We start from the raw sequence: 15,337 nt of genomic DNA, 5'->3' as shown, positions 1-15,337 counted from the left end.
TGCCAGGCAGGTGATTAGCACGGTGCTGTCACTCTCACCACTTCTAAGGAGAAGCAATACAATTTAATGCCCAGAGATCCTCATCCTAGTATCACAGGGAGAGGAGGAAATGTGCTTAGAACCTTGCTGAGTCTCACCTGAAGGATGGGCAGCTGAGTCCTGCCAAGGTGGACCACCCTTCACATGGTATTTAACACCCAGAGCTGCTACCTGGGTGTCTTAGAGGTCTTGGGGCTGATGAGATGATGGGAAGCATCTAACCTGGTAAATGCAACTCTTAGCAGATATGAATGGATGAAGAATATGTCTTCATGTGAAGAAGGACATTTTTTGAGCACCCTACCGCAGAACAGCATGGAAACACCTCACTTAGAAGCCGTCAGAGAAGTGTCTGTACACAGGATATGAAAGTGAAAAGTGAGAGGTTGTATACCTTACCTTGGCTGGTGCATTAGCTGACTACCTCTTAAGTCAGCAAGGGCTGTGCAGGCTAAAGCACAGTACATGGTGGAGGGGAGTGAGTTTTCCTCTTCCAGTGTAGTATTTTCCTTGGTTTTTAGAGAGAAATGTGCCAAAATATGCATTTACCAGCAGTCAGTGTAAAACGCCCCTCTGAGTGGCATTTATTTAAGTACAGACCAGTGGAGTGAACATCACTGCAGCTGGACTGGGCAGAAAGTGGTCAGAATGGTTTCAGATAAAATCTGTCTCTCCTGTAGTATTTTAGAGGCTAAGAGCTCTCCAGCTGGTGTAAAGCGATGTAAACGTGCTGCCTGCAGTAAAGCGACATCAATTTGTGGTGTGAATCTGTCTGGGAGTTGGTATTCTGTCGCCGTATCTTGGCTTCGATGAGAGTCTAAATATCAGGCGCAAAAATAAACTAGCAAGCAAAGGAGAGGGTGTTCCAGATAGTCCCAGCTGCTCTGTTCTGAACTGATTTTTTTTTAACGCCCTGGGCCCACAGATAAAGTCAAACAGGACGAGAGTAGCAGCAAAAGGCTCCTGGAATATTTTCATTATCCTGCCATGTCTAATATTTCGCTTCCACCAGGATGTGGGTGGCACATCTGAAGTAGGACAGGCACCTCAATGTTCATCCCTAGAGAGGTCTCTGTCCCCATCTCAGTCAGCCATAGGCTGGGAAATCGGTGTCACGCAGTGCCTTTTTTTTAAAAAAAAAAATGGAAGGGAAAAAAAACCCCAACAGATTTCCATGCTTGTTTTCCACTGCCCTAATTTCCCCATGCAAGTGCTCCGTTTGTTTTCATTTCCAAGCCATTGTATCACATCAAAGGCAGTGCTTTGTACGCCCCAGTGCATGTCATGCTGCTCCTTCAGGATGATGCGTGGCGAGATCACAACCCTACCAGGCGCAGAGGTTTTATGGTCCCCAATTCCACACGGAGCAGAGGTGGGGAGCATTTGCCCAGCAGCTCTTTGCTGGTCTTGGGTTGCCTCTACATGGGGATGACCCCTGTGCCATGAGTCTGACCCACAGCTTGTCTTTGCTGGCAAAGTGTCCGAAGATGCTGACCTGGCAGGGATCTGTATTGGCTGAACCAGGACTCTGCAGGCAGAAAACATCCCATCTACAGAGACACAGAAAGGCTGGGGGGATGCTGGTGACGGCATGGGGTGGTAGAGGCAGCCAAGGTAGGACTTCAGCCTCATGGTGACACCAAAGGGATGTCATGTTCCTGTTACCACAGCTGTGTGTCACCTGACTGCGCGGCTCAGTGAAATTCTCTCTCTTTACAGATCTATTCCCAAGACCAAATTTCCCCTCCCAAAAGCCCAGTCAGCACGGGTTTATGAAAGGCAGGTCCTGCTTAGCAAACCTGATGTCCTTCTATGACAAGATGTGACCCATCTGATGGATGAGGGAAAGGCTGTGGATATTGTTTACCTCAACCACCATAAAGCCTTCAACACTGTTTCCCACGGAATTCTAGTGAAGAAACTGCCTGCTCATGGCTTGGATGAGCATACGCTCTGCTGGGTAAAACACTGGCTGGGCGGCCAGGCCCAGAGAGTGGTGGTAAATGGAGCTAAACCCAGCTGACAGCTGGTCATGAATGGTGTTCCACAGGAGTCTTGATGAAGAGATAGAATGCACCCTTGGTAAGTTTGCAGATGACACCAAGTCAAGGGGGAGTGTTGATCTGCTTGAGGGTAGGGAGGCTCTACAGAGGGACTTGGACAGGCTGGATCAAGGGGCCAAGGCCAACTGGATGAGCTTCAACAAGGCCAAGTGCCGGGTCCTGCACTTGGGCCACAACAGCCCCATGCAACGCTACAGGCTTGGGGAAGAGCGGCTGGAAAGGTGCCTGGTGGAAAAGGACTTGGGGGGGCTGGTTGACAAACAGCTGAATAGGAGTCAGCAGTCTGCCCAGGTGGCCAATGGCATCCTGGCTTGTGTTAGGAATAGTGTGGCCAGCAGGAGTAGAGAGGTGACCGTCCCCCCGTACTTGGCATTGGTGAGGCCACACCTCAAGTACTGTCTTCAGTTTTGGGCACTTCCATACAAGAACACACCTCAATATATTGAGGTGCTGGAGAGTGCAGAGAAGAGCAACAAAAGCTGGTGAAAGGCCTAGAGAATAAGTCTTACGAAGAGCTGTTGAGGGAAGTGGGGCTATTTAGGCTTAAGAAAAAGAGGCTGAGGAGAGACCTTATTGCTCTCTACAACTATCTGAAAGAACATTGTAGAGAGGTAGGTGTTGGTCTCTTCTCACAGGTAATTAATAATAGAACAAGAGGGAATGGACTCAAGCTGCACCAGGGTAGGTTTAGGCTTGACATTGGGAAAGATTTTTTCACTGAAAGGCTTGTCAGGCATTGGAACAGGCTGCCCAGGGAGGCGGTGGAGTCACCACCCCTTAATGTGTTTAAAGGTCGTTTAGATGTGGTGCTTGGCGATATGGTTTAGGGGTGTACTTGGTAGGGTAGGGTTGATGGTTGGACTTGATGACCTCAAAGGTCTTTTGCAATCCGAATGATTCTATGACTCTATGATTCTGTGATCAACGAAGTCTTTGCACAAAGCAAAGGTGACAGAAGCAAAGCTATGACTTTCAGCATCTCTGACCCATCTTGCAAGATCTCACTGGGAAAACTGGATTTTCTTACTTCCCTTGCCAATAAGCCCCAGAAAAATGTGATCTCCTTAGGGAAGGTTTAAGCTCAGTTAGGGGCTGTTGGATTTTCAATGAAAGTAGTAAGCTTTGTGAAGCAGTGGCTGAGCAAGCCCTCCCTTGCCTGGTTCAGAGACAGACTCTCCACCCGTCCTGTGGGGAGCTCCTCTGTGTTTGCCTCCTTCTACTCTAGCTCCAAAACATGTATCCCAGTTCATCTCCTCCTGGGGTGAACCCTACAGTGGCTCTTGAAAACGTGTATTTCTAAAGACTCTAGGTTTTTATGTTCCCAAAATATGCATTTAGCAGTTTTCTGCTGACATGATCAAGCTACACCCAGCAGCTCAAGCTTACCAAAGGAAACCAGTTGATGCTGGAAAGGGAGAGAAACAAAATGTGCTCCTGAATTAGGTTGTGTTCCCCAAGTGTGACTGCATACCATCAATATGTACGAGCAATGCTGCTTCAGGGGGGACGAGAGCTGTGCCCTGGCCCTGGTTTGTTTTCAGGGCTGCAATGGGCACTTCAGATTTTGCCCATCTTTCTCCACGCACAGCACCCCAAAAATCCAGCCCTGCTTGGCTGGCCACCAGTGGCACCATGGGAACACTTGGATTCAGGGGTTCTAAATGCCAGAGAGGACATGCTTGTCTCAAAGTCCAGAGGTGCCCTGGCTTTATCTCCATCTTAGGCTGATTTTTCTGTCTTAGAGATTAGATCGTTGGGTCTTGCTGGGCTCCTTGGTTCCAGGTGGGGGCTAAGGTTAGGGGAACTTGTGCTGCATATTCGATGCAGCTGGACTGCTTCTGCTTGCCCTTTGCCCCCTGGCTGCAAGTGGTGGGACATGGTCTTGGACCCGTCTCCAATGCATCTCTACACCTTCTTCTTCGGCTCTGGCCTTGCTGCCAGAAGGGATTTCGGAGGCCAGAGCATGCAGGGGTGAGGATGTCTATTTTGGGTCAGCTGCTCCCCAGATGCACAAAAATCAGCCCAATCACAAGCCACTCCAACCCATGTCCGCCATCACTGCAGTACCTGACACAAACCCACAGCAGCCTGGCAGGGAAAGCTGACACATGAGTCCCCTGCACGGCACCAGCTGGGAGAGATTAAGTGACTTGCCCAAGGTCACATAAGAGATGTGGGCTGCCACTGCTGGGGTTTAGCTTATAGCTAATTGATACCCTCGACATTGCATGGGCCGCTATTAAGACGATGCGGGAGGTACAAGCATCTTAGCAAGTACAAACAGTTTTGAAATAGAAGCAGAGGCCTTGTTTCTTTCTTGAATGAGGTTGTAGGGCTGGATTTCTCACTGCTGGGTTTGTTTATAGTCGATGGAACTAAGAGAAGGTACGTGGGACATTTTGGGAGGTGGCATTGTCATAGAGACAATGTAATGTCTCACAGACCGTAATAAATACTGCTAAATATTTAAGAGCTTATAAATATTTTAAAAGAACCCCTGAGTAGTTATTGATGGAGTTTAATCTGGTGCTTGGGAAAACTCCTCCTCTCTGTGGGTTATAAAGAGGAGATGAGATGCTTGAGATGCAGGAAGCTGGTGATAACAGCTATGTAAAAAATTCTGTATGGGCTGCAGTGATGGGAACATGACATTAACTGATATATAATGGCACCCAAAAGAGCCATGGGTGCTGCAGTCCTGCCAGTGCTGCTTTGTGCTCCTGGTATGGCACCCATGAAACTGCAGTTTCTGCATGTTTGAGGCAAGTGCTGGTAGTGAAGGCATGTCAGTGACCCACCCATCACGGCACAACGCTGGGATGACTGGTTTCGCTGTCTGCTACTGCTTTGAGCCAGGAGCACTTGGGCAGGCTGGGCAAGTCTTGCCCTCCCAGCCCCCTCCTACCTGTGAAAGATTTTGTCTGTTTGCTGTGATTCCAATGGCTTGGGTGTTAGTGGGAACTCCTCTATGGCATTGCAGAGCCTGGCCAGTATTAAGTAAAAAAAGGCTGAGAGGTGAGCATAGATGCTACAACCCCCCATGTCCAATAAATCACCCAAGGTGTTATGAGTAACATCTGTCCTGCTTCTGTCACAGGTTAAATCTTTCCCTGCTGCTCTGCCTGCACTGCCTGCACTCCCCAAGCACTGCCAACACTTTGTGGAGCAAAGCCATGGCTCAGTTGGGCCCTCTCTGTCCATGCAGTCCTCCCGGAGTCCCATTACCCACCTCTTGCTCCATCGATCGCTCCAGCTAATTGCGCCTTCAGATTTCACCCCAGAGATGAAATGGAAACACGAGGCGGCCTTGCAGAGGCCTTGACTTCTTACTCATGTTGCAGACAGCAGAGACAAAGCCTCTCTACAGCTCCTGACAAGCTTTTGCTAGATGGGAATGGGGGGGGATTTCACTTCTGGTCATTTGCAGATGTATTCGCATTTAAGCAAAATGGGAAAGGGCGAGCTGTCATTCTGCTCATGCATTTCTCCCAGCTCCATCCCAGGCAGCGATGCACTCATTAAACTGCCCTGCAGTTCAGTCATCCCCAAAAAAATAAGAAAAAGTGATTCTTGAAATTCAGGATATTAAAACAACCCACCAGAAACAAAAGCCTCAGCTCCTGCCTCTTCCTCCCTCTTTACTTGCAAAACTCCATCCCTTCTGAAGATGAACCATCTTTATGTGATGCAGCAAACCTCAGTGCTGCTCCTCTAGAAGGGCTGCATTGAACAATCAAAGAGAAGCCTGCTGGGATTTTTAATTGCCCAGATTTTCTTAAGAAGCCATGCAATGGAGAGTTTTACTTTTGATGTTAGAGTCCTCTTTCATTGTTTTCCATCAGAAACATTTTCTACCCAGCTGTTGGTTGGGATATAAACTCTCTTCAGTAACAGATGCACACAGGATATAGGGACAATTTAATTCTAATTATACAAAAAGGGTAAGGAAAGGGAAGATAGTGGAGATTTGCTGACTTTCAGGATTTACTCTATCTACAAGCTACATTTTTCTGCGCAAGTCCCAGTCCTGGCACTATTTGAAATGAAGCAGGTGGGAAACTCTATGACCAAACAGGTTCAAAACATCTAAGATACCAAGACTCCCTACGAGAACGCCACATTTGAACAACGTCTCGCAACCCACTTCCTCCCATGTGAGCAGACCTGGAGCAACCCATCACTCCATAAACCAATGCTTAGGAGATGAGACAGTTGGGATACAGGCAGATGCTGCAGATTTGATTAAAATCGCCTATTTGTTATCAAATGCTTGATAGTGTCCAATAAAAATATCTGTAAAAAGCCAAGTGCCTCTGACAGAGACAAATAATAGTGTCCCAACCCTTTCCTTGGGGGTCACCAAAACTGCTGCCTCTGAGCCCAGCTCTGAGCATCCCTGATGCCCCCAGCCTCCACGTCGCTGGACCTCATGGGCACCTTGCGGCCGGGAGAGGGGAAGGAGGGCTTGAAAGCATCCTCTGCAAGGGCAGAGAAATCCCCAATAAAGCTCTGTTAGTCAAAGGCTGATGGGCAGAGGTGGAAAGGGGATGGAGACATGTCAGAAAGGGTTGGGTTTGATAGGTGACCGAAGCACCAGAGACGAAGTTGCGTCAGGCTGCTCTTACAGCTGGGCAGAAATAAAACCATGTTTGGTGAGCAAGGCTATTTCTTTGAAGCCAGAAGTTTCCATGTGAAAGGATGGATTGTGAGGAATTTCAGAACTTTAAAAAGGCAAGGAAAAATGTCTAATGTGCCAAAAATGGGGAACATGGGCATTTACAGAGAGGCCTTTCCTTCTACAATTTAGGAAAAAATAATAATAAAATAGAAAAAAATCAATATTAAAACACTGCATCTTGATTGACCTGATGTCATCTTCCCCACCAAATCCCTCGTTTCAGTTTGCAGAAATCATCAGAACAACCCTCCAATTCTCACATATCCACGGGACAGTACAAGCCCTTTCCTCTGCAGAACTATGAAAAAACTCACTCAGCATCTTCCTTCCAGCTCTGGCAGTTTGTTAGCTCCCTCTCCAACCCTGAAACACCAGGAGGGAGAACCACACAAACCCTGGAGCCTCTGACCTTGCACAGTGATGCTTTTAATCCCAGTATCTTACCTAAGACCACCTTCAAAGTGAACCACATTTTTTTGATTGAAAAATAGGCTTTCTACCTTGCTCTGCAGGGCTGCCTTCAGTTTCATGCTCTGAACTCCAGTCAGGAGGACACAGTTTTGTTGGGGTTTCCTGAGGTAGGACAAGGTGGGGAAATGATTTAATTTTCAAAGCAAACAGAAGCTCGTCAGCTGGCACAGACTTAGGTGCGTTAGCAGGGCTGCGCAGATTAGATTTTGCTTTCAACATTGGTTTGTTGGCTTTCGTCCTTTGGGTGGCATCGCTTGCATGGGAAGGAAGCAGTAGGCAAACTGCGGTGAGGTCAAGATAGAGAGAGAAGTTCTTAAGGCAGCAAATCCCACTGCTGGCAGTGACATGCCGCTCAGTGTATCCCCAGTGATTTGTCACTGAGACGCCAATGTCAGCGCGGGGACATCTTGGAGGTTCCCCTCCTGAGCTGGCTGCAGAGGAAGAGGGTTAAGCATGTACCACATGCTCAGTTTCTCTGAGTGTCAGCAGGAAATTAAAGTGAAGTGGTTTGAGTTCAGGTGTGTGCTGGCCATGCTGGCCAAGGTAAGCACCTGGGCTCCCTGGCACTGAACAGTGGCGGGGATTTCATGTGGCTTTAACACAGGACTTTGTTCTCAATCTTATTTTTCTCAAATTATTAAGACTTTTTGCAAGGGATCTGCTTTTCCTTCTCCATACCTCTTAGGATATGAATGGAGTTCCATTTCAGGCTAAAGACCACCAACGTTCATGTCAAGTTTTAGAAACAACCTTTGGCCTCTTTTCTCCTCCTGCCTTTCCTTCCCCCTACATTAGCATCCTAAATTGTTTCTCATAGCCACATGAAGCTAGAAAATACAACTCAAAATTGTGACTCAGAACATACGTATATCTCAAAGCACAGCTGATACCACAAATAACTCAGAGTGTTTTCAGGGCTATGTGGGTGTTTGTCACAACCCTTTGGTATGGATGGCTGTACAGCACTGTATCTCACCTACATTTTTATTATATGTTGTATATCTTGGGTTAATTATTAATTTATATGTATGGTGTTCATTTTATATACACAGATATGAATCAACCTCATTTGGTGAGCCCTAGTGACCTAGCCTTGTAACCGGCAGAGGACAGAGGGAGCTCTGTTGCAGTAAGTTAATCTCCGCACAGAAACGAGGGTCAGTGGTGGGTTGCAGTTATAGGTCTGGGATTGTAACAAGAATCCCATCTTTCTGGAAACCCAAGGATAACAATGATACTGAGTCTTAAATTCACATGACTGGTGGAAAAAATAACCCAGTGGGAATCTTTTCCCCACTAGAAAAGACTTCCAAATAATTAACCCATCTACTATTGAGGCAAAAATCCTATGGGAAAAGGTTGGCTTTTGGCCTGAATAAAACATGGTAAGATCCATACTGAGAAAAATTATGGCTGGCATATACCAGTGCAAATCTTATACTTTCTTTTGGCTCAATTAGTGCCATGTGTTAAATAATTAAATTGTATCTCTCTATGTTAAGCAAAAAATCCTCCTATCAGGCTCACAAAGCCCAAATATTTGCCTGAAAGATAAAGACAATATTTTTGCACAAATTCGGCTGTTTGAAATGCAACGTTTACAGGATGGAGTACTGTTTTGGTTGGACTCATATAGCACAGAGAAACAAGTAACACACTTTGGTTGAGATTCCCATGGCTTCACATGATTATTCTTTTACAGTTGTGGGGAAGTGTTCTTCAAACAAAAATGAACAGGGATTTAGAAGCTAAATTCTGTGTCCTTTCCTCGTGGAAGACTAATTTGTCCCTATCAGGTATCTCAAGACTTAAATTCCAGGATCTCTACAAGACATATGCACAGAAAATTTCCACATCAAGCTATTGTCTTTGAGCTAAAACATGTCTTCCTGAAAGATGTTGGAGTCTTGATTTACAGCCTTGAGAATCCATCAGGTACCCAAGTACTTTTTCCTACTACTTGATTACCGTCACTCAAAACCACACACCATATTTGTAGTTTGAACTTGTGTGGTACCCAGACCTGCTCCTGGCATCTTAGCAGTCCTTCCTCTGCTGAATAAAGGACCCGCCTTCCATCACATACCACATATCCCTCCCCCAAGCAGATACTTAAAGGCCACAATCAAGTTGCTCCTTAACGTTTTTAAGGATGGATCTAGACTGAGCCTCTCTAGACTCTTGCCACAAAGCCTGGTTTCCGGAGCTAATGTAATTCTTGTTACTGTTCCTCCAAGAAGGGTTTTGCTAATGCTGCACATGAAAATAATACAACAATTCTTCTTCTGCTTGATATTCCCCTGCTTATATCTACAAGGATTGCATTTGCTGCTTTATTTACATCGTCACACAGAGTTTGTATTCAGTGGGCTATGTGCAACCACTCCTCAGTCCTTGACACAGTCGCTGTTTGGCAGAAGACATTTGCCTGTTGTCTATATTTGATATGCATTTCTCCTCGCTGGACATATGACTTTGCATTTGACTTCATTGTTTGAACAAGCTCTTTTTACCAAGCAACCCAAGTCAGGCAGCACAACTGACTCATTACCATCATTAATTGCTATTCTACCCACTTTGGGGTCATTGGCACTTTTTACCGAGAGGGATTTTGTATTTTCTTCCAGGTCATTGATAAAGATACTGAACAGTACTGAGTAAAAAAAAAAAAAAAAAATCTCATCAGCAGTCTACTAAAAACACCTTCTGCATACCAATATCTCACCAATCCTTATTTTCTAAAATATGTCTTGTTACTGGTTTTTTATCCACTGAATATGGGCCACGTTGATATTTTTAGTATTAGTTTTCTTATTCAAAATATCACCTAGGACTAAATAATGTGGATTACAGAAATCTATTCTATTGATAGTTGCTTCTATCAACAAAGTCCCTGTAATTTCATTTAATCATTGTGTTTATTTTTAAATAGTTCCTCTTGTTTCTTGTTGTTTGCAATAGATTTTTGCTTCGGGAATAGGATTTTTGAAGTTTCAGGTGTACTGGTGCCCAGGACCACATTTTGCTGGCACTTATGAAATGGAATAATAATGTGATCATTTGCATGTAGAAAACCATCATTTTCTAGCCTGCTGCCCAGCTCATTATGATCTACGAAAACAAGGTCTGACGCAGAAATAACCCAAGCTGATTTCAATTATTTTTGCACTTAGAAACTTATGTACAGCTTTTAGAAACCCCAGGGATGCTTCTCCAGCTGTAGCATGAGACCTTTAGCATCTGCTCCCCAGCCTCAAATATCCTATCAGACATCAAGGATGGTTCCTCTCTATGCACTCCAAGAAGGGATGTTAGTGGAGCTGATCTTTCTACTCCCATTTTATTTGATGGTCTGCAGCAGACACTTCACCCTCAGCAGACTCCCCCACCCCAAGTAAGTTGCTGTTTGCAGAGGGATCTCCAGGCATTTAGAGCTTTACCTGAACCATCAGTATTTATGGCATGTCAGACTGCCTTTGCCCTTCCTCCATCCCTCTCTCCCTCCCTCCCTCCTTCTTGTCTTGCCTGAGCAGGCTGTAGCAGTGGTTCTAGCAACCCCATCATTTGAATCATCTCAGGGATGCTCAGTAACATCAATCAATCATCTCACACCAACGCTGCTGATTCCTTCCACCTATTATCAGTCTAAAGGTTGGGTATTCTAATATTTCTATTAACTGCCTATATTTTTGTTCACTTCTGCCATACCTGGCTTTAGCTGCTTAGCCCGGTCCCTCCCTCCCTCCCCGGTCAGAGAGGATATCAAAGTGCTGCAGCGACCGCAGGCTCGCAGACCCAACGGGCGAGCGGCAGCTTACAAATACCGCCAGGAGCCCTTGCCAGGACCGACCCCGGGGTTTGCGGGGGCGGGAGCGTGACAAGGTGAGCGCAGACGGGGGGGGACCCCGCTATCCGAGGGAAACATGACCCAAGGCTGGATGCCAGCCCTTCTGCTGGTGGCTGTCGCCGCGGCCGGGGGCCGAGGCCCGGGTCGGCCTCCGCCCGCGGCGCCTTCAGCACCACCTGCCGCGGACAGCGCCCGGCCGGGGCGGCCCCGCGGCTCCGCCCCCCGCCGCGGCCCCCGGGCGCGGGGCTGCGCCCCCTCCCCACGGCCCCCCGCCCGCCCCCGCCCCCCTCCTTGCCCCGCTGCCGGGGGTCCCGGCGGGACTGACCGAACATCTGGATGTGGCCCTTGGTGATGGGGTTGAAGCTGCCGCAGGCCAGCAGGATAACGTGGGTCTTGGTAGTCTCCGTCATGGTGCCGGCGCGGCCCTGCCCGGCCCTGCCCAGCCCTGCCCCAGCCGCTTTTTGTGTCTCGGTGCGGCTGCGGCGGCGGCGGGAGGGCGGGACGGAGGGAGGGCGGGCGGGAGGGAGCGGGGCCGGGGCGGGAGCGGGGGCGGCGCCGCAGCTGCGGGAGCGGGGCCGGGGCCGCCCCCCGCCACTCTCGGTCTGAGGCACGGCACCCCCGCGGGCACGGCGGGTGGCTGGGCATGCTTGCACACGCAGCCGGGGGGGAACACGCAGATGTGTCAGGGACACACACACACACACACACACGCAGGCAGGCAGCAGGCGGAGCATCCCCGCCCAGGGGCTGGGGGCTGCGGGCAGGCACCTGGGTACGTACACACACATATACATGTATACAGATACACATGTGCACACGAGCGCATACCCACATGCACACACATCCATCTCCTCAGGCACAAATATGTGCACACACAGTTGTAGAGACATGCGCCCACCCATCCACGCACGTACATATGGGGGCACATTCACATGCATGCACATCCCCTATACAGGCACACACACATACACATGCGCACACACATGTGCAAAACCTCACATGGGGCGCACACACACACACATATACACAGAGATACATCTCCCTCCTCTGTAGAGGGCTGAGGAGATGCAGCCTATGCACACACCCCTATGCATGTACACACACACGGAGGGTCTGTTCCCCTCCTCAAGCAGCGGTGACACATTGGCATCCCCAGGGCTGAGGAGATGTAACACATACACACCCGCACACACAACTCAGTGTTTGAGAGCAGCCACACTCTGTGTGTGACCCCAGACCCGCACAAATGTCCCCAGGCCCGGTGCCTGCAGCCCCAGCCCGGCACCCACCTGGGCCTCCCAGCTGCCCCAGCCCCAGTACAACATCACTGCAACAGCCTTTTCTGGGACCCCGTTGGGAAACTGGCTTGGGGGGTGGGGGGCTTCAATTTCACCCAACACCTTCATTTCACTGTCTGAAGTGTCAAATAGATGCTGTGGGTGCACCGAAAACCAGTCTTTACATCAAGGTAAACCAATACCAGGCTGACTGACTGACTAATTGTCTTAATTTCTCATTTGCATGATTACAGCATTGCTGTTCTCTGCTGAAGAAGATCCTCTCCCCGAGAAAGGGCCAACAGAGCCCTCTCTGCTCACAGCCACCACAAGCAGAGCTGTGGGCAGATGGCTTCAACCACCTTCCAGAGACTCCCTGGCCTGTCTCTTCTCTCCATCTTGTACAGGCAGCCTTTCCTCCCAGCAGGGCGTTATTTCCCACCAAAATGTTTCCATTTCTCTTCCGTCATCTGTCCTTCTCCCTCTGTCCTTAAGAGGTACCGATTGCAGGGCTTTGCAGCCACCATTATCTCCCCTTTGCCTTCCCGGGGTGGCGGCTTTCAGCCCTGCCCACAGAAGCGGGGTGCTTTTCTCACTGTCCTGCTAAGATGAATTGTTTCCAGTCCTTTGCTTGAAAACTTTTGCCCTGCCAGCTCAGCCACGTTCTGGGATGCTCATTGGTCCTATTCCCAAGTGATATGAAGGAGCAAGACCCCCAGACGAGAAACCCAAAGAGATATTGAGTCCATTTGCTCAGGGAACCCTTAAATCCTGGCTGCAGTCGTACCCTTGGGAGCACGCAGTAGCAAGTACTGGTCTGTCTTATCCCATAGGCATGTGGTAACACACCCTGGCATTTTTTTAATGATTTTTTTGTTTCAGACTAAGCTGGCATTGAGGGAGAGGGATGCTGAGACAGGTGGTGTGCTCTGCCCTTTGCTCCCTGTCTCTCCCCTTTGACTCCATCTAGATGCCCTGGGAGATGTGGGATATATTAATGGGGTGCTCCTCTTCGGTGACAAGCCAGCTTGAAACCCACTGGTGTTTGAGAGCTCACAGCACTCTTGGAACAGGCTTTGCAGGTTGAAGGTGCCAGGATGAGGATCGGAGGTAAGAAGGCAGAGCTGCCAGAATTCAAACAAACCATTAAAAATTTCACCCATGCAGCACATGCAGCATGGAAAGGAGAAAGCAGTTTACATGCATTCACCAGAGGTTCTTACAGCCAGGAAAAAATAAAAATAAGAAAACACTAGGAAAATATTCTCAAGTAGGAGAAAAAAAGATGGTGTTAAGGGTGTAAACGTCTGTCTAGAGGCAAAAATCCTTCAGGGAATCCTGTTTTCTCACCAACAGAAATCCATGTGGGGAGCTTGCTCCTGCAAACACAAAATTATTTGAACTCTGAGAGGTTCACTCTTGGTGTTAGCCTCAAAGCCAAACAAACCCCATGACAATGGACTGGTAGGTGACACGAACATGGCAGATCAGCTGCAGGATGCGCTGAGCTGAGGGATGAGGTGGGATCAAGAACAGCAGCCCCACCACCGCCCTGCTGGGGTGGTACAGGTGCTGCCCCTGCAGCTGCCTCCCCTGACCCCTACTAATGAGTGCAAGTCTGAATGAGGTCAGCTATCAAATTAGATACATGCAGCAACCCCTAATCCATGCAAAGGTCTAACTGTGTCCTAAAAACATTTGTGTCTGTTCTTGTTTGGCTGGGATAGAATCATAGGCTAGCTGTGCTAGGCAGGCCATTAGCAGTTTCAAGTCGTCCAGGGCAGCTGACCTGAGTTAGCTACAGGTGTAGCCCATACCATAATGTCAGGGTCTTTATAAAGGAGGAAGGTTTGCTGGGGAAGAGGAGCTCCTGTGGGGTTCTGGGTGGGCTTCTCCTCTGGCTCCTACTTGCTTCTGACTGCTCTCTTGTTGATTGTGACTGCTGCGTATTGGTTTGGCTGAGTATAACTTTGTATATCTTTGTTGGTATTAGTGGTGTTTTATTAAATCTGTTTTCACTTCAACCCATGGCTCTGCTCTCCTTTTTCCAACTCCCCTCCCTGGCTGGTGGGGGGTTGTTGGGTGATAGAGCAAATGTTATTGTTTAGACCTGGATACAGGCTAAATGTAGACAGTGTCACTTTTGCTTGCGTGGCTCAAAGGCCAGGGAAGCAGATCCATCTCTTTTCATTTGCTGTGCTGGGAAATGGTGATAAATAAATGAGCAAATAACATTGAGTCAGGAAAGGTACAGTGCATTTTCATGTTTTCTCAAAGTGGTGTTCTACCTTCTTACTAGCTCTGTGCAGACATTTGGTGATTCAATGGGATAACACTTTGGGGGTTGTGTTGAGATTTTGTTTTTGTGCTGTTCCTCCAAGCTTACCCCAAAAGGGAGAGATTTTCTGCTTTAGGAAAAGTTGTGGCTTTCTGCAGTTTAAGACTGGCGCTGTGCTCAGTATAAGTCTGCCTTTAAAACTACACCCTTTAATTAGCATTTATAAGCCTTCAGATGACAGCAGAGAAAGGACATTCTTCAAGCCTCTTGATCATACCCGTGTGCTGACCAACCAGTCCTCTATGTGCATGTATATCTCCTTTCTATTTTCACAAAACTTGTTCTCCAATTTTGTTAAAAACTAGCTAACAGGTTCAAAAGCTGGAGTCTAATACACTGAGGGACAGAAACCTCTTTTCCTTTGGAAACCAGGGAGATCTGAATTGATGTGGTTTTAGTGCTGAACTAAGATGTTTCTGGGTAAGCTGCTTTTCATGCTGGTAAGGTGGGGATAACAGTGCTTGTCTTCCATTTTGGATGCTTCTGTGTCCCTACCAGAGGGAGCAATCATTGCCTGGGTAAAGCAATGGAACAAGCTAGCTGCAAGCTGCTCTGCTTCCTGCACAAGAGCCAACCTCAGGCTTCTCTTGCCTCAGCCATCTCCCCTGGTGATGGGCCCAGAGC

The 15,337-nt window shown here is 48.1% G+C and overlaps 1 protein-coding gene across 1 annotated transcript in view; it reads right to left on the bottom strand.

Moving 5' to 3' along the window:
* Positions 1 to 11,508, bottom strand: part of NMNAT2 (nicotinamide nucleotide adenylyltransferase 2) — a 28,934-nt gene extending 17,426 nt beyond the window's left edge. The window contains exon 1 of the mRNA XM_086463138.1: positions 11,424 to 11,508. Coding sequence (XP_086319264.1) covers positions 11,424 to 11,508 — 85 coding nt within the window. The remainder of the gene's footprint in view (positions 1 to 11,423) is intronic.
* Positions 11,509 to 15,337: the final 3,829 nt, after the last annotated feature.

Source organism: Leptosomus discolor, chromosome 3, assembly GCF_034619465.1.
Source record: "Leptosomus discolor isolate bLepDis1 chromosome 3, bLepDis1.hap2, whole genome shotgun sequence".
NCBI classification, from domain to species: Eukaryota; Metazoa; Chordata; class Aves; order Leptosomiformes; family Leptosomidae; genus Leptosomus; species Leptosomus discolor.
The sequence above is the reverse complement of the archived record's forward strand: the minus strand, read 5'-3'. Positions and strand labels throughout refer to the sequence as shown.